General features: G+C 45.2%; 5 protein-coding genes across 11 annotated transcripts; all 5 read right to left on the minus strand.

Moving 5' to 3' along the window:
* On the minus strand, window positions 1–857 carry LOC9271886 (uncharacterized). Its single transcript, XM_015792366.3, has 2 exons — window positions 424–857; window positions 1–62 (listed from the first exon to the last, which is right to left on the minus strand). The coding sequence occupies exons 1-2, from the start codon at window positions 707–709 to the stop codon at window positions 1–3; spliced, it is 348 nt and encodes a 115-aa protein (XP_015647852.2). The 5' UTR covers window positions 710–857.
* A 944-nt stretch (window positions 858–1801) lies between these two features.
* On the minus strand, window positions 1802–4027 carry LOC4327587 (large ribosomal subunit protein eL30). The gene is made up of 5 exons (XM_015777597.3): window positions 3948–4027; window positions 3736–3841; window positions 2427–2528; window positions 2202–2270; window positions 1802–2088 (listed from the first exon to the last, which is right to left on the minus strand). Exons 1-5 carry the CDS (start codon window positions 3966–3968, stop codon window positions 2048–2050), a joined length of 339 nt encoding a protein of 112 aa, XP_015633083.1. The 5' UTR covers window positions 3969–4027; the 3' UTR covers window positions 1802–2047.
* A 5897-nt stretch (window positions 4028–9924) lies between these two features.
* On the minus strand, window positions 9925–11327 carry LOC4327588 (protein RETICULATA-RELATED 3, chloroplastic). The gene has a single exon (XM_015766639.3). The coding sequence runs from the start codon at window positions 11188–11190 to the stop codon at window positions 10144–10146; it is 1047 nt and encodes a 348-aa protein (XP_015622125.1). The 5' UTR covers window positions 11191–11327; the 3' UTR covers window positions 9925–10143.
* Window positions 11328–12035: 708 nt separating this feature from the next.
* On the minus strand, window positions 12036–15729 carry LOC4327589 (14 kDa zinc-binding protein). 7 transcript variants are annotated; one of them, XM_066304865.1, is made up of 6 exons: window positions 15498–15729; window positions 14298–14355; window positions 13489–13561; window positions 13084–13178; window positions 12421–12534; window positions 12036–12334 (listed from the first exon to the last, which is right to left on the minus strand). In XM_066304865.1, exons 1-6 carry the CDS (start codon window positions 15707–15709, stop codon window positions 12272–12274), a joined length of 615 nt encoding a protein of 204 aa, XP_066160962.1. In that variant the 5' UTR covers window positions 15710–15729; the 3' UTR covers window positions 12036–12271. The 7 variants fall into 7 exon arrangements, with proteins under 7 accessions (XP_066160962.1, XP_066160956.1, XP_066160961.1 ...); XM_066304859.1 differs by having other exon boundaries at window positions 12421–12538; XM_066304864.1 differs by having other exon boundaries at window positions 12036–12339; window positions 12421–12538.
* A 987-nt stretch (window positions 15730–16716) lies between these two features.
* On the minus strand, window positions 16717–20053 carry LOC4327590 (ABSCISIC ACID-INSENSITIVE 5-like protein 2). The gene is made up of 3 exons (XM_015772268.3): window positions 18828–20053; window positions 18584–18655; window positions 16717–17198 (listed from the first exon to the last, which is right to left on the minus strand). The coding sequence occupies exons 1-3, from the start codon at window positions 19695–19697 to the stop codon at window positions 17118–17120; spliced, it is 1023 nt and encodes a 340-aa protein (XP_015627754.1). The 5' UTR covers window positions 19698–20053; the 3' UTR covers window positions 16717–17117.
* Window positions 20054–26114: the final 6061 nt, after the last annotated feature.

Below are 26114 nucleotides of genomic sequence, written 5' to 3' on the forward strand. Positions count from 1 at the left end.
TTACACACTGACCTTCATGCAACAAACGGCATGTTCGTGGTGTGCAGCCGCCGCTTTCCTCCCTGAAAAAGAGTCACACAATGTTTAGCAACCTACTATGGAAAAGTAATTTGATTCGCATCGTTGAAGCGCATTCACAGTGCAGTAATTCTACAACCATCTTATAGAGAACAGAAAAAAAAAAACGTCCTCCAAATGAGGCAATGCGTTCAATTTGAGCAAATAAACTTGAGGTATACATTACCAATTTAATTCTTTTGGAACGAAATCTTACTAAAACACGGCTGAAATAAGTAAAACAACCTGATCTAAATGTGCAAAACACGGAGGACGCGATTGGTTGGCGTACGTAGAGAGGAGTACGGAGAGAGAGAGAGAGAGAGAGAGAGAGAGAGAGAGAGAGAGAGAGAGAGAGAGACTCACAGCTGTTGGCGAGCACGAAGGTTTCGGCGGCCTTGTGGAAGTAGAAGCGCGCTCTGGCAGCGACAATGAAGGGCCGCGAGACGTAAGACCAGACGCCGTGCAGCTCCCGCCTCGCCTGCGACATCAGCTTGTCGCCCTTCGCCTCGAGCGCGTGCGCGTCCGCGTCCGCGTCCGCGCGTGCCGCCGCCTCCTCATCGTTCTCCACGTCGAGCGCCTTCACCCAGCTGCTGCTGCTTGGTTGGCTCCCGGCCGCACGGCGGCGGCTGCTGGATGACACGGTCCCCATGCAGGCTGCCCCCGCGACCGTGCGTACGCGCGACTTGGTGATTGGCGTAAGTCGACCGGAAAATATAACACCCGGGCGTCCGTGTTGCGCGCGCGGCTGGATCCGACTAGGATTCGAGAGTCCAAATCTACTTGGGCAAATCAGCGGCAGCGACCCGATCGAGAGAGTGCGTGGAAGCTGAGGAAACGGCTTAGCCACGACCGCGACCCAACGACGATGCGCGCGCTGCTTCCGGTTCGGCGACACCCGCGAGCGCGTGGGTTTTGCGATTATTTACCCCGTACCAGTGGCGTAGGGTACGTACTCCGAGTCTCCGAGACGGTGGTCACATACACGCACGGCACACCGCACGCGAAGTTGGATTTGCAGGCGCGCAACTACGGGCGTTTTCGATCGCGGGCGGGACAAGTTCATTTCTTCATGGCTTTGATCATCTGCTGCAGCTATAGATGGCCAAAAGGCCCGCCCGGCACGGCCTGGCCTAGGCACGGCCCACCAGCTGTCGGGCCGTGCCGGGCCGGCCCGAAGGCGCGGGTGGCCCATCGTGCCTTTTTTTAAAATAAGTCTATTTCTGTCCCTCCTCTTTGGGCTGTGACATAATCTAGCGAAAATAAGTCTATTTTCCGTCCCTCCACTTTGGGCTGGTGACATATATATAGTGAAAATAAGTCTATTTTTTGTCCCTCCTCTTTGGGCTGACATATATATATATATGTAAATTAAGTCTACTTTACGTCCCTATTCTTTCGACCGTGGCATATAATGTCTATTTTTACTCCCTATTGTTTATGTGTCGGGCCTGGCATGCGGCCCATCGTGCCGTGCCGGCCCGGCCGTGCCGTGCCGGCCCAACGTGCCGGCGGAGAGGCCCAGGCACGGCCCGGTGGTCGGGCCGGGCCGGCACGGGCCCGACCCTTGACGGGCCGTGCCGTGCTTGGGCCGGACCTAAACACCGTGCCATGGGCCAGGCCGTCGGGCCTCGGGCCTTTTGGCCATCTATAGCTGCAGCCAACACCGCGCATCAAGACAATGTTGGATTTTGAAACTGCTTGTCATCTAATTAAATTTACTTGATGCATGACAGCCTGAGAATACTCGGAAAGTAAAACAGATTGCACCATTTATTTCCCATTACCTCCAAATCCTACATACATTTCACTCCTACCTTTACCGTTGACAGATGCTTAGCAGAGCAAAACTAGGCGATGCTATTGAAGTGTGCCAGGTTTGGTTCATCAATGTATCGCAACTTCACAAGAACACCGTATGAAGATATATATCTTTTTCATGTGAGCAAAAAGTGAAGATAAGATCGGTCACAAGGCCAATGCATGCACATCAATGACTCTCAGGTAATTGCTTGGTAATATCCGAGTCACCTGGATTACAAGAGAAGCATTATTGGTGTTTTCAAATGAAAAAAAGAACGGAAATGGAGAGTTCATATGGATGCGGAAGGAAAGGTTCAAAGATTGAAGTCACTGAAACTAACCAGGATCGACGACACTGAGACAGCACACTCGGTAGTACTTGCCGCAGGCAGTGCCAAGATCAACATTGTCTGAATTAACCAACACATAACGGTTAGCCTATTTGAGAGGTTGAAATTGACGAATCAAATTATAAACAGGCTAATGCATGCACAGGCATAAATTAATGCAAAAAAGAAAGCCTTGCAGCTATCATGTGTGGTTCAGTGAATGAAGAGTAATCTTACTTCCATTGAAGTGATACACACTAACTTTTCCCAGCATAGCATAGTACTCAATTTCAGACTTCCTAAGTGGAGGGCAGTTGTTTGCAACGATAACTAGCTTCCCTGAAGATTCAAAACAGATCGTGAAAGTATCAGGACCCAATGGATAAACAGGGTATCAAGAAGGTAGCACATTGATGAATAAGCTGATATAGAAATTTCTACTAAGCATTGGAAGAGAAATTCCATGGTGAAAAAGGTAGATTCGTATAGCACCATAATGATGAACACTTTAATGATTAATTCCTTGCAACACAATCATGGTGACCAGAAGCAAGACTGTATATCATTCACAGAAGTAACAGTCTTTCAAGATGCATGAATTCCCCAGATAAAGATATAGTTGTGAAAATTAAACACCTACTGCCCACTACAAAAAAAACAGCAAGGTAATCATAAACTGGAAATAGGACGATTTTAACTCATAGAAATAACATAAGAAAACGCATGAACTGACCACATCAAATATCTATGTAAAAAGGTAAGACAAAATGTTTCAGCTCCTTACTTTCCCAGATAACAAGGGAGTGTCTGGAAATTTATGTAAGGAAAAGAAACTATATTGCTGTTGGGTACTGCATTCATCCCTAAGGCTGAGAAAGGAAAGCCAAAGGGCCAAACTTCAGTCCCTTGTGCCAACTAGCAACTTCACCGTGGACAATCATACAAACATGGCAATAGCATCCTAATCACCTGAACATGTCTGATTGGATAAACTTGTTATAAAATGAAAAAGCCTGCAGTTTTATTTCATGAATTACCATGCTAAAAATTACTATACGGCTGACAAAAGTTCTCTCAACTGAGGACATTTACATTATTGTAAGTTATAGTAGAAACAACTAGTGATGCGCATACAAGCAACGGTGAGTCAGTGACGCAGTAAATGTTTCAATCTCACTTAGTCCCCTAGACTTGATCAAGGAGAACACCAGCAAGGAAAGATGAATTGTTGTTGGGCGCTGCATTCATCTCTAAGACACAAAAAGGGCAAGCCGAAGAGCCAAACTCCAGTCCCATTCTGACATCCACATGAGTAAAAATGACAACATCCAAACGACAGAGGGCAACTTTCTGTCATGGCAAAACTGCCCAAGATCCATGCTATACTCTGGAATATAACATAATAAGATGTGTTCCCCGAAAATTTACAGCCCCCCACCCCACCCCCAATTCCAAATGATTTAGATTTATCACACTATATGTACCAGGCTTGACTGATGAACGAATGAAGCTAGAGCGGTGACTAGGAAACGAATCAAAGAGCTACCTTTGGAGTTGCGGAGGGTCTTGAGGACGGTCTTGTAGCCGAGGGTGTACTTGCCGCTCTTCATCACCAGCTGCAGCTTGTTGTTGATCCCCTCCGCGTTCTTCTTCTGCAAAACACCGCGAACACCCCACCCATCGATCAAACGCCCACACCAAGAGACAAAGCCACACAGCAAGAACTTTCAAAACCAAATAAAAGCTTAGGTTTTCCACCGTCTTCTTAACGGGAGCCATGGGATCGTCGGCGACGGCGTCGGTGGCGGCGGCGGCGGGAATGGGAAACCTACAGCGTCAACAAGGGTTCGAACAGAGGGGGGAGTATATAACGTGAGAGATGGGCCTTGCGTTATTGGGCTACATTATTGCGTATCGACGGCCTCAAGCCCAGATTCTTACTGGGCCAACTTTGCGTATCAAGCCAGCCCAGTTGGTAATTTCTTCTGCAAATCCCGCAGTCCAAACTTCCCGGATTTTTGGACTGTTTAAAAATCACTGAACAGTGAACGCAAGGAGTGCTTCTTTTTTGTTGAGGAGAAATTTTGGAATACACGTGGAATTCATATGCCCCAAATTCATTAACAAATAGGAGTAGATCGTGACGGTAGAGAACTAGTACTACAGACTATGCTTTAGGTTGGAGAGGACCGGATACGGACAAATGTATATTCGGTCAGTGCAATAGTTCTCAAAAAAAAGTTCAGTGCAATGATTCATTGATTCCTAACGCCTTAACATATGTGCCTTATCATACAAGTGCCTGCCTTTTTACAAAAGCTACGATAATTGGCAAGTAGGCTCATCAAATAGGTCATTTTTATCTTTTTATGGTTGTGTGGGAATAAAGATCACTGTAGCATAATGGAACAGGATATTTGCAGCCAAGTTTGCAGGCATAAGGATGGCGCATCTTCTCCCGTAGGATTCATGGTCCATGTTCACTTTGTTTGCATATCTGTATCTGAACAAAAGAAACAGTACAGGGCTCAATATGCATTTCCAAACCAACCTCTTTCAATGGACCTGACGGGCTGATAAAGTTGAGTGTGACTGAAAAAGATGCAAACAAATGGAAATAGGGAAACAAAATCTCTTTTTCTGTCTAGCTTTATATACTAGTATAAAACAATGATGAATCGAATGGTTTCAGTTAAAAGAACGGCATACAAAAATCCCTCTATACAGCCTTCAGTCTACAAAGACTTCACATCAGTCTCCAACCGGAGTCATAATCTGCACTTGCTAATTGACTAATTCTGAATCGGGTTGGCCTTGCTTGGCGTCTCCTTCTTCAGGCTCTCGGTCGCCTCGACGTCAGGCTGCTTCTTGCTCTTGTTATCTACTAGTAATGCTGCTTCAAGGAACACCTGTGGATTCTCTGAACTTGTGATCAGCACATTCTGCAGGAGCTTCCTTGACTGAAACCTCTCTTCCGATGCCCAATCATCACGAGGCAATCTTGCTGTCTGCAGGCTTAGGAAGCAATGCAGAAGTAGCAAGGCAGAGATGATCAGGAAGTAGACAGAAATGCTGACAGATCTCATTGCTGTGTGTTTAGCTGAGGAGAGAAGCTACTGAACTGTCTGAACAATGATGAGAACTGAGAAGTGATTAGTGAGGATGTTATTCGATCAAGTCCATTGTTATATATATACACAGCGTCCATGTGAGACAATCAGGCAAATAGGCAATCGATACAAAGAGATCTGTACTCGAGAGTTGAAGACAGTAGTGTATGAAAGCATGTGAGTTGCGAGATATGTTAGTCTATGAGGCACCAAATTGGATCTGTCGTTGCGACCATGCCGATGTATTTGTGGGCAGCACATGTAGCCAAAGATCGCACCGGCCGGCCTGCTTCCATTTCATCGATTCCTTCTTGGTGGAGAATATGTATTTTAGTCATAGTTTAGTGGAAGATTTCCATTGTTATGATCGCTAGCCAGCCTCACGCTCTCCTCACCTAGCCACGTATCCGGCGCTGTGGCTGTCACCTGTCAGCCTCCTGCTGCTGCTGCTCGCACCGTTTCGGCCTTCAGATTAGGCAAGTTTAGTTCAATTTTTTTCTTTAAACTTTCGACTTTTCTATCACATCAAAAACTTTTCTACACACACAAACTTTCAACTTTTCCGTCATATCGTTTCAATTTCAACCAAACTTTTAATTTTGACGTGAACACATCCTAAACTCCAATTTTAACGATTAGCACCTGACAGCATTCAATTCATTGAATAAAGTAAGAAAAAATTACATTAGGTAACTCGAGCAAACTGAAAATTGTTGGTTCAGTTAAACAACGTGGTCCTGCCCTTTGTTTCGTGCCAATTGGCAGGGTATGTTACATCAGCACTGATGTATGATTGAGGCAAGTTGCAGAAGCTTGGACAGTCGAGCTCTATTTTGATCAGAAATCTCTCCCTTTTGGTTTTGTAGTATGTATTTTGATCCTTCCTGCTTTTTTTTCTAGGTACACAAGCAATGATCTAGCCACTTGTGTTACACCTTTTTCTTTTCTTATTTAGAGTTGGAACTTGTGCAGATTATCAAGGCGATCCAGGGGGGCAACCGGTGCATGTGCCAATACGAAACATGTGTGGTGAAACTGCACATGACCATGGTCCTCGTAGAAGAAAGGAACTGGCATAAAATCTGGTGAAACGACAGGGCCGCAGGATAGGGATGCGGATCCTCTGACTTTACATGGTAAAGTCACGGTGTGACTTTCAGACCATCTCCACCGTTCAACTCATCCAACGGAGGACGTCCCTGCGGATGCTGCTTCCTGGCCATTAATGCTAGTATTTGTTTGCTGATTCTACTCAACGATTAATGAATCTAAACAATACTCCAATACTAGTACATGAGATTAGTCTAGTAACTGAAAAAAAAATAATTACTTGTCACTTTATGTGCTAATTAAGTTGCCGATTCCATGTGAAGACTAACTACTGTAATTAGCATTATCAACAAACAATTGTACAATCAGTGCATGTGATTAGTTTGTTTTAACACCAAAATTTGATATGATTTTTTAGTTGACTCGGTTAATGAAAGAAGCTGATTGGTACACAATTATTAAATTTCTTTTGTTTCACACAATTATTTGCTTAAATTTCAGTTGTTCCATAGTAATTTCAATGTCCTATTTCTTTGTGTGAATACCAACTTAGTATTTCATATAATAACAAATTACAACCTTTATAAATTTTAATCACCAAAATACAAAATAACTTAGCACACAAAGTGGCAGGTAATTTTTAGTTACTGAACTAATCTCATGTAGTATTATTTAGATTAATCTTTAGGTAGAATTAGGCCATCAGGAATCAAATGGCATTAATGGCCAGGAAGCAGCATCCGCAGGGACGTCCTCCGTTGGATGAGTTGGACGGTGGAGATGGTCTGAAAGTCACACCGTGACTTTACCATGTAAAGTTAGAGGATCCGTGTCCGCAGGATAGACACCCACATGGCAAAAGTGTCATTGCAAGATCTGAAAATCCAGAGCCTTTTTGGTCTCTCCCCTTCACCGGTTGGTTTGACTAAACCACGCCGCCGGCCAACGACACCACCGTCACACCGGCGCGCGCATCTGGCACGGCTGGTAGCTCGACGTAATAGCAATTACAATAGCAGATTATTAACCAGCTATAAACATATTTTAATGAAATAAAAGATAAGAGAGAAGAGCAGCGAGCTATAGATTTATAACTAGCTGCAGCACGGACTCCAAAATACAGTGTGTGTATGACAGATGAGACCTAGTATTATATGAATTGGCTATTAAATTAGCTATAAATAAATTAAAGCTAGTAGTGGACTATCCTATTAAACTTGCTCTAACGTGGACTGCCTTCAGCTGGGAGCACAGAAAATTCAGATGCTGCCATCGCGCTACGGCCAATTTTGGGCGTGACCGTGACACGGACACAGTGGGCATGTACATGCTCGATCGATCAAGGTGGCAGGCAAGGGCAGCCGCTTCAATCGCCGTGCGGATCGATCACGGGCTGCTGGGCTGGGCTCTCTCTCTCTCTCTCCACCTGGAAACGAGCCGCAGCCGGAGGGGTCTCCGGTCTTGCCACGGCGCAGCGACCCAAACCGGCGTCAGGGACCGGACATCGCGCGGTCGACCTCGCAGTGTCGCACCTGCGGATTTGGCGAGCCGTGCGGTTTTCTGACTGACTCTCTCTCTCCATTAGTTGCTTACGCACGGAACCTGCTCGCCGTAGCAAACCGGGAAACTGTCACTGTGTAACACACTCCGTTCGTCCAAGGCGCAGTTTAGTTCCCACGCAAAAATTTTACACCTTATCGTATCGAACATTTGAACATTTATATAAAATATTAAATATATACTAAAAATAACTAATTATACATATTGCAACTAATTTGCGAGACGAATTGTTAGACAATGTGGTGCTACGATAAACATTTGCTAATGACGGATCAATTAGGCTTAATAAATTCATCTCGATGTTTACTGAAGTATTCTGTAATTAGTTTTTTAATTAGTGCCCGAATACCCGATATAATACCCGATATGTCACGCCAAAATTTTACACTCCTAGATCTAAATATCCCCTAACAAAAATTCAACGAATATGTGATTTCTCCTAGTAGGCTAGTACAACAAATCTAGATAAAGAGTTGTTCATATTCGTTATACTAATAGCTCACATCCGCCTTCCCAGGTTAAGTTTTTTTTTAAAAAAATAGAGGGAGTACATTGCTTTTTCAACCTGCCAGATGAATGGTCTCATCGTTTGACCTATTCGTGGAATAAGCTAAACGGTATATTTGCAAACAAAAAGTAATTTGTGAATAAGATTTTTATATGTGTGTTCTTAGCGATATAAAAGTAAATGCTAAAAATAAACTTCAATGAAAAAACCCTAAAATAAACTTTAAAATCAAGGTTGAAAAATTAAATTTTCAATGATAAACATAAGCATAGGCAAAACGATAGGCTGGAAGAGTAGAAGACAGACAGTGGTAAAACTCGAAGGGGACGAAGGCGATTGTTTGGTTGGTGACAAGTGACGAGTTTACTACTACATGCCTCGTGCGATGTACGCACGTCCTGGTTTAGGTAGTACGTTGATGCACGGTACGTGCAGGATGGTCGACGCCGGAGTCCACCTGGCAACTCATCGCGTGTTAAAATTGGGCTTCATATTTGTACTTTTCAGGCTTGTGTTAGGAGGATTACAGAGCAAACAAAAATGGCAAATGCTACCAGTCGCGATTACAAGTGTTTGCGCTTGCTGTTTCGGGAGGACACTGAGGAATCGTCTTTTCCTTCACCAAACAAGGGGAAAGGTGGAACGCATTTGGAACCTCTCACCAAACTTTGATAATATCAACTTGAACGGCTCGATATGGAATTGCAAACAATTCAATCAGAAAAGCACATCAATATACTATTCATCTATCGATGCCCTCCGTATTCAGAAGACAGGAGCCAAACACTGATAGACAGTAGATGATGATCATCACTGAGTTATTGTGCAAGCAATAGGTACCATAATCAGTTAAGATCTGGAACAATTTTCCTTCGTAACTTATCTATGCTAGGACCAAGAACTATGTTAGTATTCGATTCATATCGCGTGCATTACAATATTTGATACGATTCGTGCACTTGTTTAATTTCAAAGTTGTGATTCTATCCATTTAACAAATATTAATGTGGAGTACCACTATTCACGTTGACAGCCAAAGGCTAGCTTAGGCGCAATTGTGCAAATAAGAGGGATACTGGCAATCTTTATGCCTCAAATTTGCACAGCTTATTACGGTGAAGAATATCGATATAACCAAAGCATTTCGGCACAAGCTACCTTGCCCAAAACAGGATACACAGTCAAACAGCCAATTTCAGATATGGTTTATGAAGGAAAAGGTAAAACTCGAATTGCCACAGTGGAAGACCTGAGGTAAGTCTGGTTCTGGCTGTGCAGACATAATTATCTGCACTTAAACACACAAACAGCAATTCACTTATGCAAACACTAGAGAATTTTATCTGAGTTGTACATCACTAACCCCCCAACGCTTAGATTTTCATTTGTTCAGTCCTTACATCTACAATGTTGGTCTGATCGGATCACAGAATTGCATGCAAACAAAGCAATTGAAGTTACCGCGCGCAAAGTAATCCCCCCGGTTAGGCCAGTGACCAAAACGAGCAACAGAAAAAAGGTAAAGCTTTATTCTAAGATCAACTAAGCATGTCGACAGATTAAACCAAGAACACCAAAGATGGACTGAACAAATTGTTTCAAGCCTCACTCCTTATTGCCAAGCCAACCGGCTTATCATCTACAGAGCTTTCTTGGCCCATGTCCAAGAAGCCGCAAACGAAGCTTGAGCGATGCAAGCAAGCAAGCATATGCATTATGCATCCACTCACTTACCCTCTCCATCCCTTCCCGCGCCGACGGCGTCTGCGGCAATGTCATTGCCCACGGCTATCAACCTCTCCTTCTCCTCCTCCGCAGTCGCCGAGGCGGCCGGCGCATCAGACTTCTGCGACCCGGTTAACCTCGCGAGTAGCACGAAGGACATGCCACCCAGCACGTTGTTTATGCACCGGAGAGCAACGACGGACACCTTGAACACCGACGGCGGCGCGGCGTTGGCGAGCAGGTACTCGACGCCGTTCAGCGTCTGGTACCGCAGGTTGCTGCTGACCCCCATGTGGATCGCCCAGGTAGCGGCGTTGAGCAGCGTGGGCGGCGCCTTGTTCGGGGTCTCGAACGCCGGGTCCATGCGTTTCCGCAGCGAGATGAGGCCGTTGGAGATCGCGGTGCCGGCGAGCCCCGCGGCGAACCCCACGGCGGCGAACGTGGCGCCCTTGGATAGCAGCGTCGCGACGCGGGAGCCCAAGGAGTAGGCGCCGGCCTCGAACATGTGGCTGGGGAGCCCCGACGCGGCGGCGGACGCGGCGGCCGAGGCGCCGGCGGTGGGCGCGAGGAGGTACATGAGGACGAAGTTGAGGATGGATCCGACGACGAGGGTGGAGAAGACGAAGTCGAGCTCGTTGAGCCCGAAGTTCGGGCGGGACGCCATGTCGCCGAGCACGCAGGCGCTGACGCCGACGAGCTCCTCCATGAGCACCTTGAACGGGAACTGCGGATCCGCGGCGACGCGTGCCGCCCACCCGGCGAGGAAGATGCCGAGGATGCCGCCGCTGCTGCCCCCGGAATCCGCGGCGTCGCCAGATCCGCCGCCGCCGCCGTAGGAGCGCGGCGGCGGGGGCAGCCTGCCACCTGGCCCAGACGGACCAGACGGGGACGGGGATCGGAGGCGGAGGAGGAGGGCGGACGACGACGAGGAGAGCGGGGAGAAGGAGAGGCTACCGGCGCGGGGCGGGGAGAGGCGCGGGGAGGAGTCGAGGTGCGTGGGCGCCGTGGCAGGGAGGAACTTGGCGGCGGTGAACGCCATGGAGGCCATGGCGATCGGGAGGGGAGGGCGCCGCGCAGGCTTGGCGGCGGCGGCGGGGAGGAGAGTGAGATGGGCTTTCGATGGGGGAAGAAGGGTTTTGGTGGTTGGTTGGTGTAGTGCAGGCTGTGCTGTGCAGGAGTGGTAGTGAAAGGTGTTTGGTGGGGGTGGGTGGCCATTTTGTACTGTACAACATGCGATGCGCTTGCAACAGAACGACGGCTGCACCTGGACGCGACGCGAGAGCGACGAGACCTACTCCTTCTGATTGGAAAAAATCGACGCATATGATTCTCGAACTGCTTGAATGCAAAATTGGAATTTTGCCGTTTCAAAATTGAAGTACGGTGATTTCTTCTGAGATTGTCTCTGATTCCAACTATGGCTCAAAGCCAGATTGCTAGTTATGGCTGTGTTTCGGAGGTATGGGTTGGGAAAACGACGTAATTCCTCTGTTGCATCAATATGAATATAGTAAATGCTAGAATGATTTGCATTGTGAAACGGAGGAAGTAATAGTTTAGCAAATAATTAATTATGTATTATCTAAAAAAATGAAAAATGGATTAGTATGATTTTCTTAAAGCAAAATTCATATAGAAAATTTCTAAAAAAGACACTCTGTTTAGCAATTTGGGAACCGTGCGTGCGAAAAGAAGTTGAGAACTTGCAAAAAGGAACACAGCATAATTAGAATGTTTCACAGTTTCACTGTTTCAGGCTGTCGCGTTTTTTTTTTGTCAAGTTTAGGTAGAGTTGTCAAGCACTCTGGCATAACATGCGAAAGTCAGTTATCTAGCAGGAATTGTCAGAACACACGCGAAAACATTTCTGCATTCTTTCAGGGATAACATTCATTCAGGGAGAAGAAGGATGCTCTTGCGGCTGTCAATAGAAATTAGCCACTGCTTCAGAGATCAATCTGTTGACATGGCTATGTTGTCGCAAACAGGAAACGGAAAACCTTAAGACCAGTATATAGCAGTTACAGAGCACATACCATAAAGGAAACTGCTCATCACATCAGATGGAGATAAAGAGAATGTTACCGGTTACATTTTCATAACAGAGCACCTCTTTGGGAATATACAACTTATCCAGGAGGCCAGTTCATCTGACGTCCCCCTAGAAGATGAATATGGAGGTGATATACAGACTGACCTACATAACACAGAAAAAGTCAGTCCAACTATCTTAATAAGAAAGGCCTCACCGTCTCAATGGGATCAAGCTTATGCTCACATCCGTTAGGCCCATCATTGATGACAATCCTGAATCCATCATCAAGGTTCTCCTGCTTTGCAATGGTCTTAGCAGCGTAAAGAAGATGGCCCATAACCTCAACGTGTCTTTCTTCTGCCTATGACAATTGAAATAGGTGCCAGTTGTAGTATCATTCAGCAAAATAATGTGGCTACTCAAGGATCATGATTTGTTGAAATGTGATATCATGATTCTTATAAATTATTTTACCACAATCAACGTGTACACGGCAAGTCGGCAAGATATATTAACATGGTAGATGAGCGGATGACCTGCGTGGCAGTGCCCGGCCTCTTAGCGAGTTGGTAGAGTTTTATAGTTACTAATCCGTAGTATGTTACGGACATGAGGATGAAAAAAAAGTAAAATGTTGTGTTAGATCCAAGAAGCCTAAGGTATAATATTGAACTTAAGGTACAAAGCTACAGAGAGAGAGAGAGAGAGAGAGAGAGAGAGATTATTATCCATTAGTAAAAAGAGGCAATAGTCTACTATTTTCAAGCATCTACCACTCTGCCATAACACTCATTCTAGTGAACTGGGTACATAGCTCACTGTGAACTTCACATATGAAGAATTCAAGATGGAATCAACTAAATAGAACCCATTACGATGTTTAAAAGATAAGATGAAACTAAGTACCTTTGAGAGCCTAGACAATCCATCTTTAACCTTGGGAATTATTATAATATGTACTGGAGCTTGGGGTGATATGTCTCTGAATGCAAGGGTCTGCACTGATAAGATTCAAAACGTGACCTATTAGCAGCTCATTTTCATTCACAATCATGTTCAAGCAAACAACAAACGAATTAGTTAGTACATAGCAGTGATTACTAATTAATGCAGATACCAAAGTTAGTTATCACGGGGACCGAGCCAGAAAACTAGAACAGTTCTTTTCATGAACACTGAATGGAGAGAGGATAATTAACCTTCCATATCAATATTAGCTGTGAATGTGAACAAAGAATTCGACCACGGCACAAAATTCTTTCAGGTGACTAGTGAGATAAATATAAATGAAATAACATGTACATCTCGAACCTTTCTTTGGAACCTTCATTTCATCTAATGTGATGACACACAAATCTGTTGTGTTCCCAGAAGATGAGTAATGCTTTCTCCCGCATTAAAAAAAATCATAAAACCGGTTAAAAAGTATACTTTTTTTTTATTTAACTTCACGAAAGCACAACTTTGCAAGAATAAATATTGAAAAACTAAAACTAAATCATATGACATTGGTCCCACTAGTACGACAAACAATCAAACTTCCATTAGCACATGCTAAGTTGCTAACTCTGGAACGGCTCTCTGTGATAATGCCTTTGTTGAGCAGCACCGCCTTGATGATTCTCACCTGCTCCACCTTTGAGCCCTCTATTTTGAAATGCGAACTGAAGGGAAAAGAACATGTATCGCTATGGTTGATAAGTACATCCAGATGTAGCGGGGATAGGGGGATGAGTTGGCATGGCCGTTCATTGTGTGCAGCTTGCCCAGTTATTGTGTACTAAGTAGGAGGTGGGGTGTGGCTAACAGGATGACTCCAGATGTCCGATAACAGGATGAGTGACAGTGTTGTAGATTTTCAATAGTTACTGTTCCAAAGTTGTAGTTTTGTGAAGTTGGAACAGAAGGTTGTGGTTTTCTTATGACAATTTTGACCCCAAAAAAATAAGTCGTTGCTTTGTGAAATTTACTCTTTCCCGTTTTGGAGAAGAGAACTATGGTGTAGGGCTGACAAAAACAAACCTGCAAATAGCTCGTTAACTTTTAAGACTGAAGAAAGGGTGTTTTTCATAGACATTGTATATAAGAAAATTATCCCTATAGCACAGAAGAGACTTCACCTTTTCATCCTCATAAACCACCTGAGATGGGATCTCTTTCCGCAAAATTTTGTCAAAACTGCAAGGAAGAGAAATAGGTGTCTGAATGAAAGGTCAAAGGTCATCCATGGAAATCCACATTTCATGAAGGGGATAAAATAGTAAACACAACCAGAACAACTGTGGTAAAGCCTTCTCAAAGAAAATAGATGAAAATTAATATTCAGCAAACGCTGACTAGTAGGCAGATTTTAGAAATGTAAGAAGCTTGACCTGCTATGTTATATAGTAGTAGTTATCGCAGAACAATTCTCTACAATTAGATATCATGCAAGAATAAAAAATGCATGTTCATATAAATATCACTTGATGTGCAGGAACTCAACTTCTAGTCTACATGGGTTGTTGTATTAATATTTTGTACTTTTGCTACCAGATGCTGATGCAATCAAGCATTGCTCAATTGTTATGTGGCTCTGTTCTAATAAATGAGCTTCTGTTGAAGAATTACTCTCTCCGTATATAATTGGTGGCCACAGCTGCACTGCAGCATGAGGGACCATTTGAATAAGCCCAGTACAGCATTCTACATTTCTCAGATATCTCAAGATCTCGATTCATTCTAGAACCAGGTGAAGTTAGTTACTATTAGCTATCCAACATAATTCAAATCTAACCAGCAACCCAGACATCCAAGGAAAATGCAGGCCCCTAACTCTGAGCAAGAATATTTTGCGCTGATCTAGCCCTGATCTTCAGATGTTTCTTCCCAGGATGTTTATAGCTATGCAAACGCACCAAAATCCATTATTATTACTGCACTTAACCCCCACAAGCAGTGCTTAACCTCCCCCATTATGAAGAGGATCGGTTTCTGCAGTGTCCGCCCATAAACATGGATGCTTACAACCGAAAAAAAAAACTAAGCACCGGTTTGATAGTTTGATCTCCTTAGCGAATCAACTCCTCCCACATAATCAATCTAAAGGGTTATTCAAATTATATAACGATCAGAACTGCATTAACCTAATAACTCATGCTCGAGCTACATTTTTGTACAAATTTTACAGCCCCCGGTACCGAAACTGCACAATAGAATCTGTTCATCCAACATCCAATATCTTCCGTGCGCTTACTAGAACAAATTTCTCGCAGAACTGGTCAAGTGAACAAGACATCATGATGCGCATAGATGAGAGAGAGAGATACAGAGAGACTGACATGGTTGGTCCGTCGGAGGGGCCGGCGGCGAGTGCGGCCTCCTTTTCGCCGGCCGTCCGAGAAGATTGGGACAAATGAGACGCGAGAACTGCGAGGCGGCCGCCGCTTCCGCTCGCCGGCGGCGGCAGCTGCGGCGGCGGTCGACTGGCACTGGCCCGGCTCATCCCTTCCCCGACTTCCTCGCCCAATCGCTGACTTACTGCTGCCTCCATCACCGTCACGCTCGCACCTCAGCTTTTCAACAGATTTCCCGCTTACTAAAGGTCAAAACGTATTTTCCAGCTTTACGCTATGTTGCCAGTGTAAACGTACACGTGAAAGACGCCTGCACAGACTGCTCTGTACCGCATTACAACCGCTCTTCTTAAAACGATGCTCCCAACATACTCCCTAATGTTTGACGCCGTTAACTTTTTTAAAAAATTTTGACCATTCGTCTTATTTAAAAAATTTAAGTAATTATTAATTCTTTTTCTATCATTTGATTTATTTTTAAATATATTTTTATGTATACATATAGTTTTACACATTTCACAAAAGTTTTAAGACGAACGGTCAAACATGTTTAAAAAAGTCAACTGTATCAAACATTTAAGAAATGAGGGAGTATTTTACTAGTGCTCTTTACTAGTTCACTTATTTTGGAACGGAGGAAATATACAATAAGCATTTAATTACTACTAGCTTATTGCATTTAATTACTACTAGCTTATTTCAGATCGAAGAAGTATATATAACAAGCATTTGATTGCTGGTGTTAATCCGAACTCTTATGATTCTCAAGCCCACAACATATGAGAAGACCCGAGCTGCCAAGGGAGCAAGTCCTATCAAAGCATCAATCTATCATCATCTGGATAATGTGAGAATGACATATACGGATGTTTTTTTTTGTTTTCTTCTATAGATTCTGATTTGAATGGGATGAGATTCGTGCTGTGAAAATTACAAAAAGAGAGAAACAAATCGCATCCTAGATTCCAAGAGTAAAAGATGTTTCACCAACAGATGCTGCTGCGGGAACTGTTGCTCGAAATGGCATCTGACGAACACCGGGTTCAGGATGTGATGCAGTGAGTACAGCAGGGGCATTCAGGATAAGTATGTTTCAGCAACTGATAGCAGATGATGTTGGAGACAGACAGCGACATATGAAGTTAACCACCATTTTTCGCACTAACATAAATTAGCCAAAATAATTATTTCTGACAAGGATAGATATCTCAACAATCAGATCATAGTCCAGCTAGTTCTATCCAGAAATTGAATTTTACAGTAATGTTACAACCCTTCATCTTAGTGAAGTATTTGGGCTTAAAGATTGCATCCTCCTTGCAGTTCTATGGAAGAGCAGCCGATGTCACCACCAAGTATAAGAAAGCTCTGAGAACCTAGATGTGTCCAGCAAATTTACATACTCCTAGCTAGGAAAGTAGCAAGGCCTCAGAAAGATAGCAGTGCTACCAGAACACATACTAGGCTCCTGCTAATCTACACAATACAAATCACTAAGCTAGACATAAGCCAAGAAGAAGCTAGGAAATGATTCTAAACCCCAGGAGGCAAAACTTACAAGCAAGAGCACTTCAAAAACTATAAAATAAAATACTGCGGGCATGATCAGAAATCTGCGGAGCTTGTTCTCCTGAGTTGATACTTGGGTTCTGGTACAGGCACAGCGCAAATTAATTCATCCAACTCCTGAAGATAGCATGAGAGGGGAAAACAAGTCAATGCTGTGTATGGATAAGTAACCCAATATGGCATCATCAGAATACAAAAATATATGGTGTAAAATATATGGAACAGGACAGTGTTTGGCTGATAGTAGGATTAAGCACAAAATTAGCATAATATATAGTACTAGCTAAATTGATATCCAGTGGCAAGTGCTAAAACTTTGAATTATCATTAAAGGAGTACTACTGCCAATTTTCTTGCCACATCAGATGCACTGAAACAATGTGGTACCAGAAAAATATGAAATATAAATAGACATGAGATTAATACTTCTAGCTTTCCAGGGACATGATTCAGTCCGTTGGATCCTTGCTAATCTTCCTATAGTACGAAGGATGCTTAAAAGACGCATGGCCATCCAGGGTTAATGGGATCAAAATAACTTAGAAAATATCTTTTATTGCTAACACTGCTTTGTTTGAGGAGCTAACCAATTAGTCAGAGGGATGCAATATGTTAGAACCAGAGATGCAATATGTTAGAACCAGAGTCCACAACAGTATTCTGCAAGCAGAATTCTTCAAATGCCATAGGTAAGAAGTTACTTTATTGGACAGTCATCCAAAAGTTGACATGCAGAAGACAATTCCTACACACAAACAATGACCATGACGAAGACCTCTTGATTGTAACTTGATACACTACCTATGAAGTAGTACAGCTCATCATACCAGATGATAATATTGCTGTTGATTAGACTGCGATGTATTTCTATGTTTTCCATCACAAGATTACTCCTAGTATAATGCTGCCCCATTTTATTATCGACTTAGAGTGAATAATAGTATAAGGTAGTCTTTTCGAAGATATTTAAGGAAAAATACAAGATACCCCCAATATCCACCAGAAAATTAGTTTCCTCCCTTCAGGCACAAATAAGATACTGGCTCAAATAAATGCTTGACGGGACATGCCTAATAATTAGATCAACTAATAGAATGAACAGTATATGGCTCACTCCTACAGTCCTACCTAAAAACAGTCACCTCAAGTGGTGGAAGCAAATACTTAAGATTATATTATTATTATAGAGCTGTGAAAACATTGAAAAATCATAAGGTGTAGTAAGGCCATAAAAGGGTCTTAGTGATGTATGACAAGTACATATCAACAAGGTAGCTTGACAATATGAAATAGTAAAAACTAGACATAAGAGACAGTACAAGTGATAGTATTTATTTCCTGTCACTTACCAAATAGTCTGACTCCTATTCAGAGGCAGAAAGTGAAGACAAATTAGGGAAGAATTAATTGGTTAATTTATAGGACAAGCATGCACCGGGGAAAAATACTTGATAGGGGAAATTTGCAACATTCTGATATAATTGCAGTGGAAAAGACAGTACCTTTTGCCTCTTTAGCCTCACATTCTCCTCTTCTAAACGAGAAACCTTGTTTTCAAGTTCATTAGTGTAGGCCTGTCACAAATGAAATGTAATTATGCAATCATGTGGGTAATACACAAACTCACAGGTCACATGAAGAAACTAAATTTAAAGTAACAGTGGCCTTCTTAATCATCATATGCAGCAAGAACAATGCTAATTAAAAATTTGCCACAAATAGAAAGGTGTAAAACACATATTGCACCTGCTTCCTGGCTCTTGAACGGGCAGCTGACTCCCTGTTCTTGATCATCCTCTTCTGCCTTCTCTCCATCAACTTATCTGCCACATCCCCTGACATGCCTCGCTTCCTTCCAGGCGTCTGCGAATCGGACATTCCGCCGATCATTCCTGAAGAAGTCTGGCCATCAGAGTAGGATGGCTCCAGAATAGCACCGGGGCCAACATTAAGTGGCTGAGGGACCAATCGATTCGGAAAATAAGCACCCTGCACACCTTGCTGCCCATGGTGATGAGCATCAGTAGATGCAATCTGCTGCTTATACTGCTCTATCCAGTGTGATCCAGGTGCCAGATCCACAGTCCCGGTTGCTGTAACACCTCTTCCAACCGGATCCACATTGCCTACATCACTAAGCTCCTTGAGAGATCCTTGGGTGACAACCCCAGCTTTGACCAGGAAATCCTCGAGCGTCACCTCCCCAAGCGTCGGCTGCCTCTCTCGCCGCCGTCGACCTCCGCCGCCGCCGCCGCCCGTTTCGGCATTCCTCTTCGGAGCAGCCTGGATCCCCTTCCACACCTCGTCCACCGTCTTCTTGCTGAGCTCAGGCGGCATCGTGATGCTCCCCTGCCGCAGGAGGCCCGAGCCCGGCTGATGCTGCTGGCTACTGGTGGTGGCACCGGCACCGTCGGCGATGGCCAGGCCGTCAGGGAACACGCTCCGGAGCAGCTCGTCGAGGTTCATGCTGTGCAGCGGCTCGCCCAGCTGGCTCTGCACCTCGTCGAGGGTGAGGCTGTACATGGATCCCTGCCTCCCCAGACTCCGCATCCGCCCTCCTCCGCGCCGCGCGACGCCCCCGCCTCCGGCCTTCGACGCCATTGTCTGGCTCCCCATGATCGAGACGAGATTTCTGCTGCTACGAGGTAAAGAATGGATACCTTCACAATTGAATTCGATCCAGCCGCGTTCAGCCCCGGCAGGCAGACCGACCTGCTTGTCCCCGGTCGCCGCGGTGCAGGCGAGGAGGTCGGTCAGGCCAGGCCGCGCGCACAAGGGAGGAGCGCGGCGTCGGTAAGGGAGAGGAGGCCGTGCACACCGTGCGTCCGTTGGCCGCGGGCTGCGGCCCTTCTCGCCGGCGGCCGGCGCGGGGCGAGGAGCCGAGGAGACGATGTGCCTGCGGCTCGCGCTGCCGTTTCTGTGTGTGTGTGTCTCTCAGTCGCTCTTGCAGATTGGAAGTTGGGACCAGGGAGGAGTGTAGTAGTAGGTGCGGGAAGAGAGAAATAGATATGGAGATGGAAGCGGGGGATGCGAAGTGGGGGCACGTTGGCTATTCATCATTTTCTCGTGTCCTTTACTGAAAATAAAATTTGGTTCAAACCTTTTTCTTTTTTTATTTGCCTTTTTCTATCTAGGAAGACTGATATTAGAAAACTAAAAAGAGCCACTAGAACTATCATTCGAATAATATCCTTGTAAAATTAAGAAAACACGGTGTTAAATGCTTGTCTATAAACTTCTGATTACTTAATATACTGCAGTGGGAGGCTCCTGCTGTTTTCCATAAAAAAAATCCAAAATGCCCTTTTTTATGGTTATATTAATTAATGTGAAAATTCTATAAATTTCACTTTTCAAAAATAGGCATATTTTTATGATTATTCGATGTAATTATTATAAAGTTGAAAATGGATTTAAAACAATATCCAAAAAATCATGATACTAAACTGAATTGGTCGACCTAACGTAAAAGAAATGTGTATATTTTCTTTCTTTTCCTCTAAATTACCACAGTATCATCATGTCTGGTGCACATGATTTTTCTAAAGAAAATAGTCCAGGGATTAACTTGGCTTCAACGAAATTGGAGCTAGTGCTCATCTAGTGGTAAGTAAATAAATGTAGCCATAACATGCGAACTCCTAGATGAGTTCTGGAACCTCTCTTTCGAGGGATTTTCTAAGATTTTCCTATGAGTAGAAGTGTTTCTATAGCTTGGTTCTTGACATCTATCCCGAGAGGCTTGCCCACTATCAGGATTCCTTAAACCAACCAAAACAAACCAAACAACACATCACGTATTTTATTTGAACTTCTAAAGATGCATCCTACTAATAGAGATAGCAATCTAGCATCGAGGCCAAGTTGTTTATCTAGTTTAACTTTTTGAGCCTCTTGTCGCTGTAAATTTATCTGGCAACTTCAAAACTGCACTATTATGTCCAGAATTTGTTTTGGAAATTTAAATTATGTTCAAATTATATGTTGCAAAATTAAGTCAATATTTTTTTTTAGAAAACACATTATAAACGCAAACGCTTACATACACACGCATAGGGGTTGACAAAATAAGACCGAACCGAAGAACCGAACCGAAAAGACCGAGACCGAGAAATTCGGTCTCAGCCCTCAAAAGACCAAATTTTTTTCGGACAATTCGGTTATTGGCTTCAGTTAACTAAATTAACCGAGAAAACCGAATTGTGGCCCAATAGGCCTAGGAGGCCCAATAAGCCCAGTAAATTGCTAAACCCTAGAAGTCACCGCTCCTAGTCATGAGTCACGCGACGCCCTCAACCCATCCATCGCGCCACCTCCGCCTCCGATCCCCATCCATCGCGCCGCCTCCGCCCATCGCGCCGCATCGCCTCCGCGGGCATCCATCGTGCCGCCGCCGCCTCTAGCCAGCCCACCTACGCCATGGCCCCGATGAGCGCCGCCTCCAGCCAACCCGCCTCCGCTGCAACCCCGACGAGCACCGCCGACCGTCTTGGCGCCGCCTCCAGCCAGGCTCCGCCGCGGCCCGGACGGGTGCCGCCATCCGCCTCGGCGCCGCCTCCAGCCGAGCTCCGCCACGGCCCCAACAGGTGCCGCCGTCCGCCTTGGCGCCGCCTCCAGCCAGCCCGCCTCCGCCACGGCCCCGACAAGCACCACCTCCAGCTGGGCTCCGCCGTGGCCTCGCCACTAGCCCTTGTCGCCGAGCCACCGAACGTCTCCAGCGAATCGGTCTGACCGAGACCGAGATCGAATTTGCCGGTCCTGAGTTTCTTGGATGAAATTCCGTCCTGATTTTTCAAAAACCGAAATGAACGAATGAACGAAGACCGGGACCGAATTTTTCAGTCAGACCGAACGCCCACCCCTACACACGCACACTCGCTCCTGTCAACTCACACCCTACTATATAAGCACCTTCGAGAGACTGGACCGATATATTTTAAAATTGACGATGTACATTATTATCGGCGGATACGTCGCTTCCTACTGAAATAATAATTACTCCCTCCGTCCATAATATAGCGATCGAACCGGATGAAATGAAGAGAGTAGCTGTAAATGTGAGCATTCACATCATGTGGGTAGAAAATTCGACCATGTGTCTCCATTTGTAGGCTTCAATTTTTTTTTGGCAGGCCGCTTCCATTTTTGTTAAGATATTTGGACGGCAGATAATGTGTATACTGGTAACCAGTTCTAATCGTTTGGTTAGTTTAGTGCTCGAACTCAAACCTTGTCATCAAGAATTCGGACTTGGGGAAGCCGGCAAGTAAGGTTATACTATTAATTTTTGGATGCACTGTTCCATTAACAAGAGGAAAGTGAAAGCGATGTGCTACTACTACATCCAACAAATTAAAGCAATTATAATGCGGCGTGATGATATAAATGATGGCAACCATCTACACAATAACTCTTTAAGTTTTAAATTTAAATATATTTAAAGCTTTGCTTGTCACTCTCTGCAGGCGCCTTGCCTCCTTTTCATATGTTTCCTTGAAGCAATCTCGCCGCGTGTAACTTTTCTCATCAAAAGATAAGCAGCTTGATCATGCTGATCTCCTTAATAAAACAGAGCCTTTCTTCAAGGACGCCAGGCCGGCCTGATCCTACCACCTGATTATTTTTTAAAAAATTTGGATGTATCACTGTATCATCGCGCACAATGATTATATTATTGCGTTAAGTTCTCACATCCAACACAAACAATGATGGTTAAGTCCAACGCGTGTTCGTGTGGCAGCTGTGTCGAGTGTTTAAAAAACAAAAAATCTTCATGCACCTTGCCTGATGCCTGCTAGTCCCGTGATCTCTACGTGATTTGTGACACGCTTATAGCATCAAGGATCGCACAACAAATTGGCGTGTAGCGCGATAGCGTCGTCCATCGGCGAGATTTTGTCGGTTCGAGACCTGATCTCGTGTGAGCTAAGATTACCACGATTTCATATCACGGCGACGCAAACATGCAATATACTGCAAACTGCGTCCCCTCGATGCAACCGCGCTAGTGCCGGTTTATGTGTTCCAACTGACGCTTCCCATGTTGCCGGTCGCTGTCAACGGCGTTGTTCCGCTGGTGCATGGTCGGTCCGATCCGATCGCAAAACCGAGTGCGCCATTCGCAGACAAAGCCGGCCGGGATCATCTCCCCTCTTTGGCTCCGGTCGTGGCTTCGTCGTGGGCGTCCAAATGGGGGCGAGTCGTTGTGTCGGCTGCTGCCACTGGCCAGGCTAAGGCGCGCGAGCGGTCACTTGCGCGGCGCGCGTAGGATGGAATGATTGCCGCGACGTCACCCGGCCGCACTTGCGCTTGCGCTTGCGCCCGGTGGTGCGTCGAGGTGAAAGGTGGGTGAATTGGTGGTGGCCCTGTCGCGCTCGCGTCGTCCGTCCGATCGACCTGAGGAGGTGTGGCAACTGGGCATTGGCAAATGGCAATACCACGGCGCGAGACCGAACGCCGCCGGCGCGCGTACGCCTCGTTGCGTTGAGGTGGTTTGGTACTTGGTGGGGGCGATTGGGCAGCCAGTACGAGTGGCGCTCGGCTCTGCGGTTGATTGGCCCCCAGGTTGTGAAATATGGCTGGAACTGATTAGCTATGTGCCTTTTGGTACGGCGCTGCCTTTTACAAAAAAAAATGCTCAAGTTTATAGAAATAACATCATATGATAATAGTAGAAATAACGTCTAAGATAGCTAAATGACAAGTTTATAGAATTTGTTTTTTTATCGATCATTGGAAAAGGCTCTAAATGTGGTTTATGATAATTCAAATAGTATATAGATTGATAATACAAAAGTAAAAAAATAGATGGTGTGACTTAATGAGAGAAAAAATGAGATAAATAATTTGGACTATAAATTAATCATAAAAAAATTAGAAGAGGTGGATGATGTGATTTAATGAGAGAAGATAAAAAACATTAACTAAGTTTGGAATTCGTTACTAAACCCCAATACTAGGTATAACCCACCCCCGAACTACCAAACTGTGTCAACTTTCATCCCAAGACAGAATGGCTCAGTGACTCCAGTTTCGTTTGATGTGACGCTTTGACTCTGGCCAATTGTATTTAATCAGCATAAGACCCATGTGAGCCTAACATGTCAGCAACCAACTATTTCCTTCTTTCTCTCTCCTCTCTCCCCTCTCTTCCCCATCCTCACCAGGGGGAGGCAAGCCGTGGATGACATGGACAGGGGCGATGACCGGCATCCAGTAGGAGAAGGAGGAAATGGCAAAGCGAGGAGGTGGTGTCGTTGTGGCGGTGGCGGGAGGGAGATGAGGGAGGTGGCGGTGCTACAACAGCTAATCGGTGAGGTGCAGGAGCTCTAGAACCTCTAAGGTGCTCACTTCGTTCCCCCTCCCTAGGCAAGCAAGCAACAAGTCAACAACCATCTCTCCTCTTCCCCCATTCTCTAACTCTCTTGTTCGTCATCAGCCTGCGATTTCCTCGCTACGCTTCTCCTTCGCGTACTTGGTCAGGCACCGACACTACCACCTGCTGCCCGTCCGCGAACGCGCGCCTCAGTCTGCCCACCTTCCACACGGGATGACACTGCTGCCGATTTCCAAACCTCCTTCGCCACCACCTCGGCAATGATTCGCACTTCCTCCCGACGCTGGCGAGTAGCAGACATTAGCCGACGAGGCCTACAACCCTGACTGTCTACCACCCACCATCACCACCTCCTCCCTGGCGCATCTCCGTCTCGCCGACTCTACCACCACCGCCGTCGACGATGACGATGATGAAAGGGATAAAAGAGGGGAAAGAGGGGGCGACAAGTGGGTCTCACTGTATTTTTTAATTATTAATCGAACACTTACTGATAGGTGGGTCTCATGTTTTTTTTTACTTTAAGTGCCATATCAACCCCACGTAGGCGTCATGTCAGTCGAAACTGTCGTTCAAACCACCTTGGAATCTTATTTGCACTGGTTTTGGGAGTTGAGGGACACATCATATCTGTTATTGTGGTTCATGACGAATTTCGGACTCGGTGACAATTTTGAGGGACCTAATGTGAACTTATTCCTCCCGGGAAAAAAACGAGCCCAATAGGCGTGTTACTTGGTCCAGGACAGGCACGCGTATGAAGCCTGCAGTAGGCGGGCCAACTAAACATATAATAGTCCTCTTAACGTTCAGGCCCAATAGCTGGAGCAATTGGAGACCAGTTTAGGGTAACAAGGAATTTTCTCGATTAATGTTATCGAGAATATAGAGCGGTATTCTCAAAAAAAAAAGAGAAAAGAATATAGAGCGGTAAGCAGGTGAATCACGGTAAAAAAAACGTAATTGTAGGACCAAACCATCCCTAACTTTAATAGGAAAAAAATGACTTTGCTAGTTTCAACCCTCTTTGAAACATTTCAGTACAGGATTTACAAAACCGTACGATTACCACACGGTTATAATGGTTACAATAATTATCATGCACGGTTACTTTTTCAGTTTTTAAAATCACGATATGTCTCGTGGTTATCGCGCGGTTTTCACGGTAACCACCTTATCACGGAGTGCGATATCCACGTCGAAAACGGTAGGGAAACCTGACCACGACACGTCGAGACATGTTCTTTTCCTTTCCGCGCGCGGCAACGCGGCTGTATAAATACTCACCTACGCAGCTACGTCCGCATATTTGCCTCTGCCACACACGTACGCGCAAACGTGTCATCGTGCGACACAGACGCTTGGCCCCCGCGGAGACGCATGACGGCAAGAGTCGCAATGCGCTAAGCAAACCTCTCCTTGTGCAGTGGAGTCCCATACAGCCGCGCGCGAGTGGTGGTGCGCACCTGCATGGAGGCACCACTCCACTTCACGGCGCGCAGGTACCCAGCATTTTCCGAGACCTTGACCGTAAAAACGCCCGTCGCCCCCACACGCCTGGCCACGGCGGCGTCACGCCAAGTGTCGTGGCGCTCGGGGTGGAAGCTATAGTGCCCAGACCTTTGCCTCCCTTCTCAGATCACTAGGAGTACTCCAGATCAGTCTCAGTAGTCAGTACAGTCCTCCTCCTTGCTTCC

This window comes from Oryza sativa, chromosome 1 (genome assembly GCF_034140825.1).
Source record: "Oryza sativa Japonica Group chromosome 1, ASM3414082v1".
Taxonomy (NCBI): domain Eukaryota; kingdom Viridiplantae; phylum Streptophyta; class Magnoliopsida; order Poales; family Poaceae; genus Oryza; species Oryza sativa.

Excerpts from the sequence above, each read along its gene's own strand:
- LOC4327590 (XM_015772268.3), bottom strand. The coding sequence starts at position 19,697 with ATGGGGAGCCAGACAATGGCGTCGAAGGCCGGAGGCGGGGGCGTCGCG. Across the intron at positions 18,656-18,827 it reads GTTCAAGAGCCAGGAAGCAG|GCCTACACTAATGAACTTGA; the intron begins GTGCAATATGTG and ends CATTTGTGACAG. Across the intron at positions 17,199-18,583 it reads TGAGGCTAAAGAGGCAAAAG|GAGTTGGATGAATTAATTTG; the intron begins GTACTGTCTTTT and ends TGCTATCTTCAG.
- LOC4327588 (XM_015766639.3), bottom strand. The coding sequence starts at position 11,190 with ATGGCCTCCATGGCGTTCACCGCCGCCAAGTTCCTCCCTGCCACGGCG.
- LOC9271886 (XM_015792366.3), bottom strand. The coding sequence starts at position 709 with ATGGGGACCGTGTCATCCAGCAGCCGCCGCCGTGCGGCCGGGAGCCAA. Across the intron at positions 63-423 it reads CTTCGTGCTCGCCAACAGCT|GGAGGAAAGCGGCGGCTGCA; the intron begins GTGAGTCTCTCT and ends ACTCTTTTTCAG.
- LOC4327589 (XM_066304859.1), bottom strand. The coding sequence starts at position 15,709 with ATGGAGGCAGCAGTAAGTCAGCGATTGGGCGAGGAAGTCGGGGAAGGG. Across the intron at positions 13,179-13,488 it reads AATGAAGGTTCCAAAGAAAG|TGCAGACCCTTGCATTCAGA; the intron begins GTTCGAGATGTA and ends GAATCTTATCAG. Across the intron at positions 12,335-12,420 it reads CAATGATGGGCCTAACGGAT|TCTGTATATCACCTCCATAT; the intron begins GTGAGCATAAGC and ends TATGTAGGTCAG.
- LOC4327587 (XM_015777597.3), bottom strand. The coding sequence starts at position 3,968 with ATGGCTCCCGTTAAGAAGACG. Across the intron at positions 3,842-3,947 it reads TGGCTCCCGTTAAGAAGACG|AAGAAGAACGCGGAGGGGAT; the intron begins GTGGAAAACCTA and ends GGTGTTTTGCAG. Across the intron at positions 2,271-2,426 it reads TGTGTATCACTTCAATGGAA|ACAATGTTGATCTTGGCACT; the intron begins GTAAGATTACTC and ends TGGTTAATTCAG.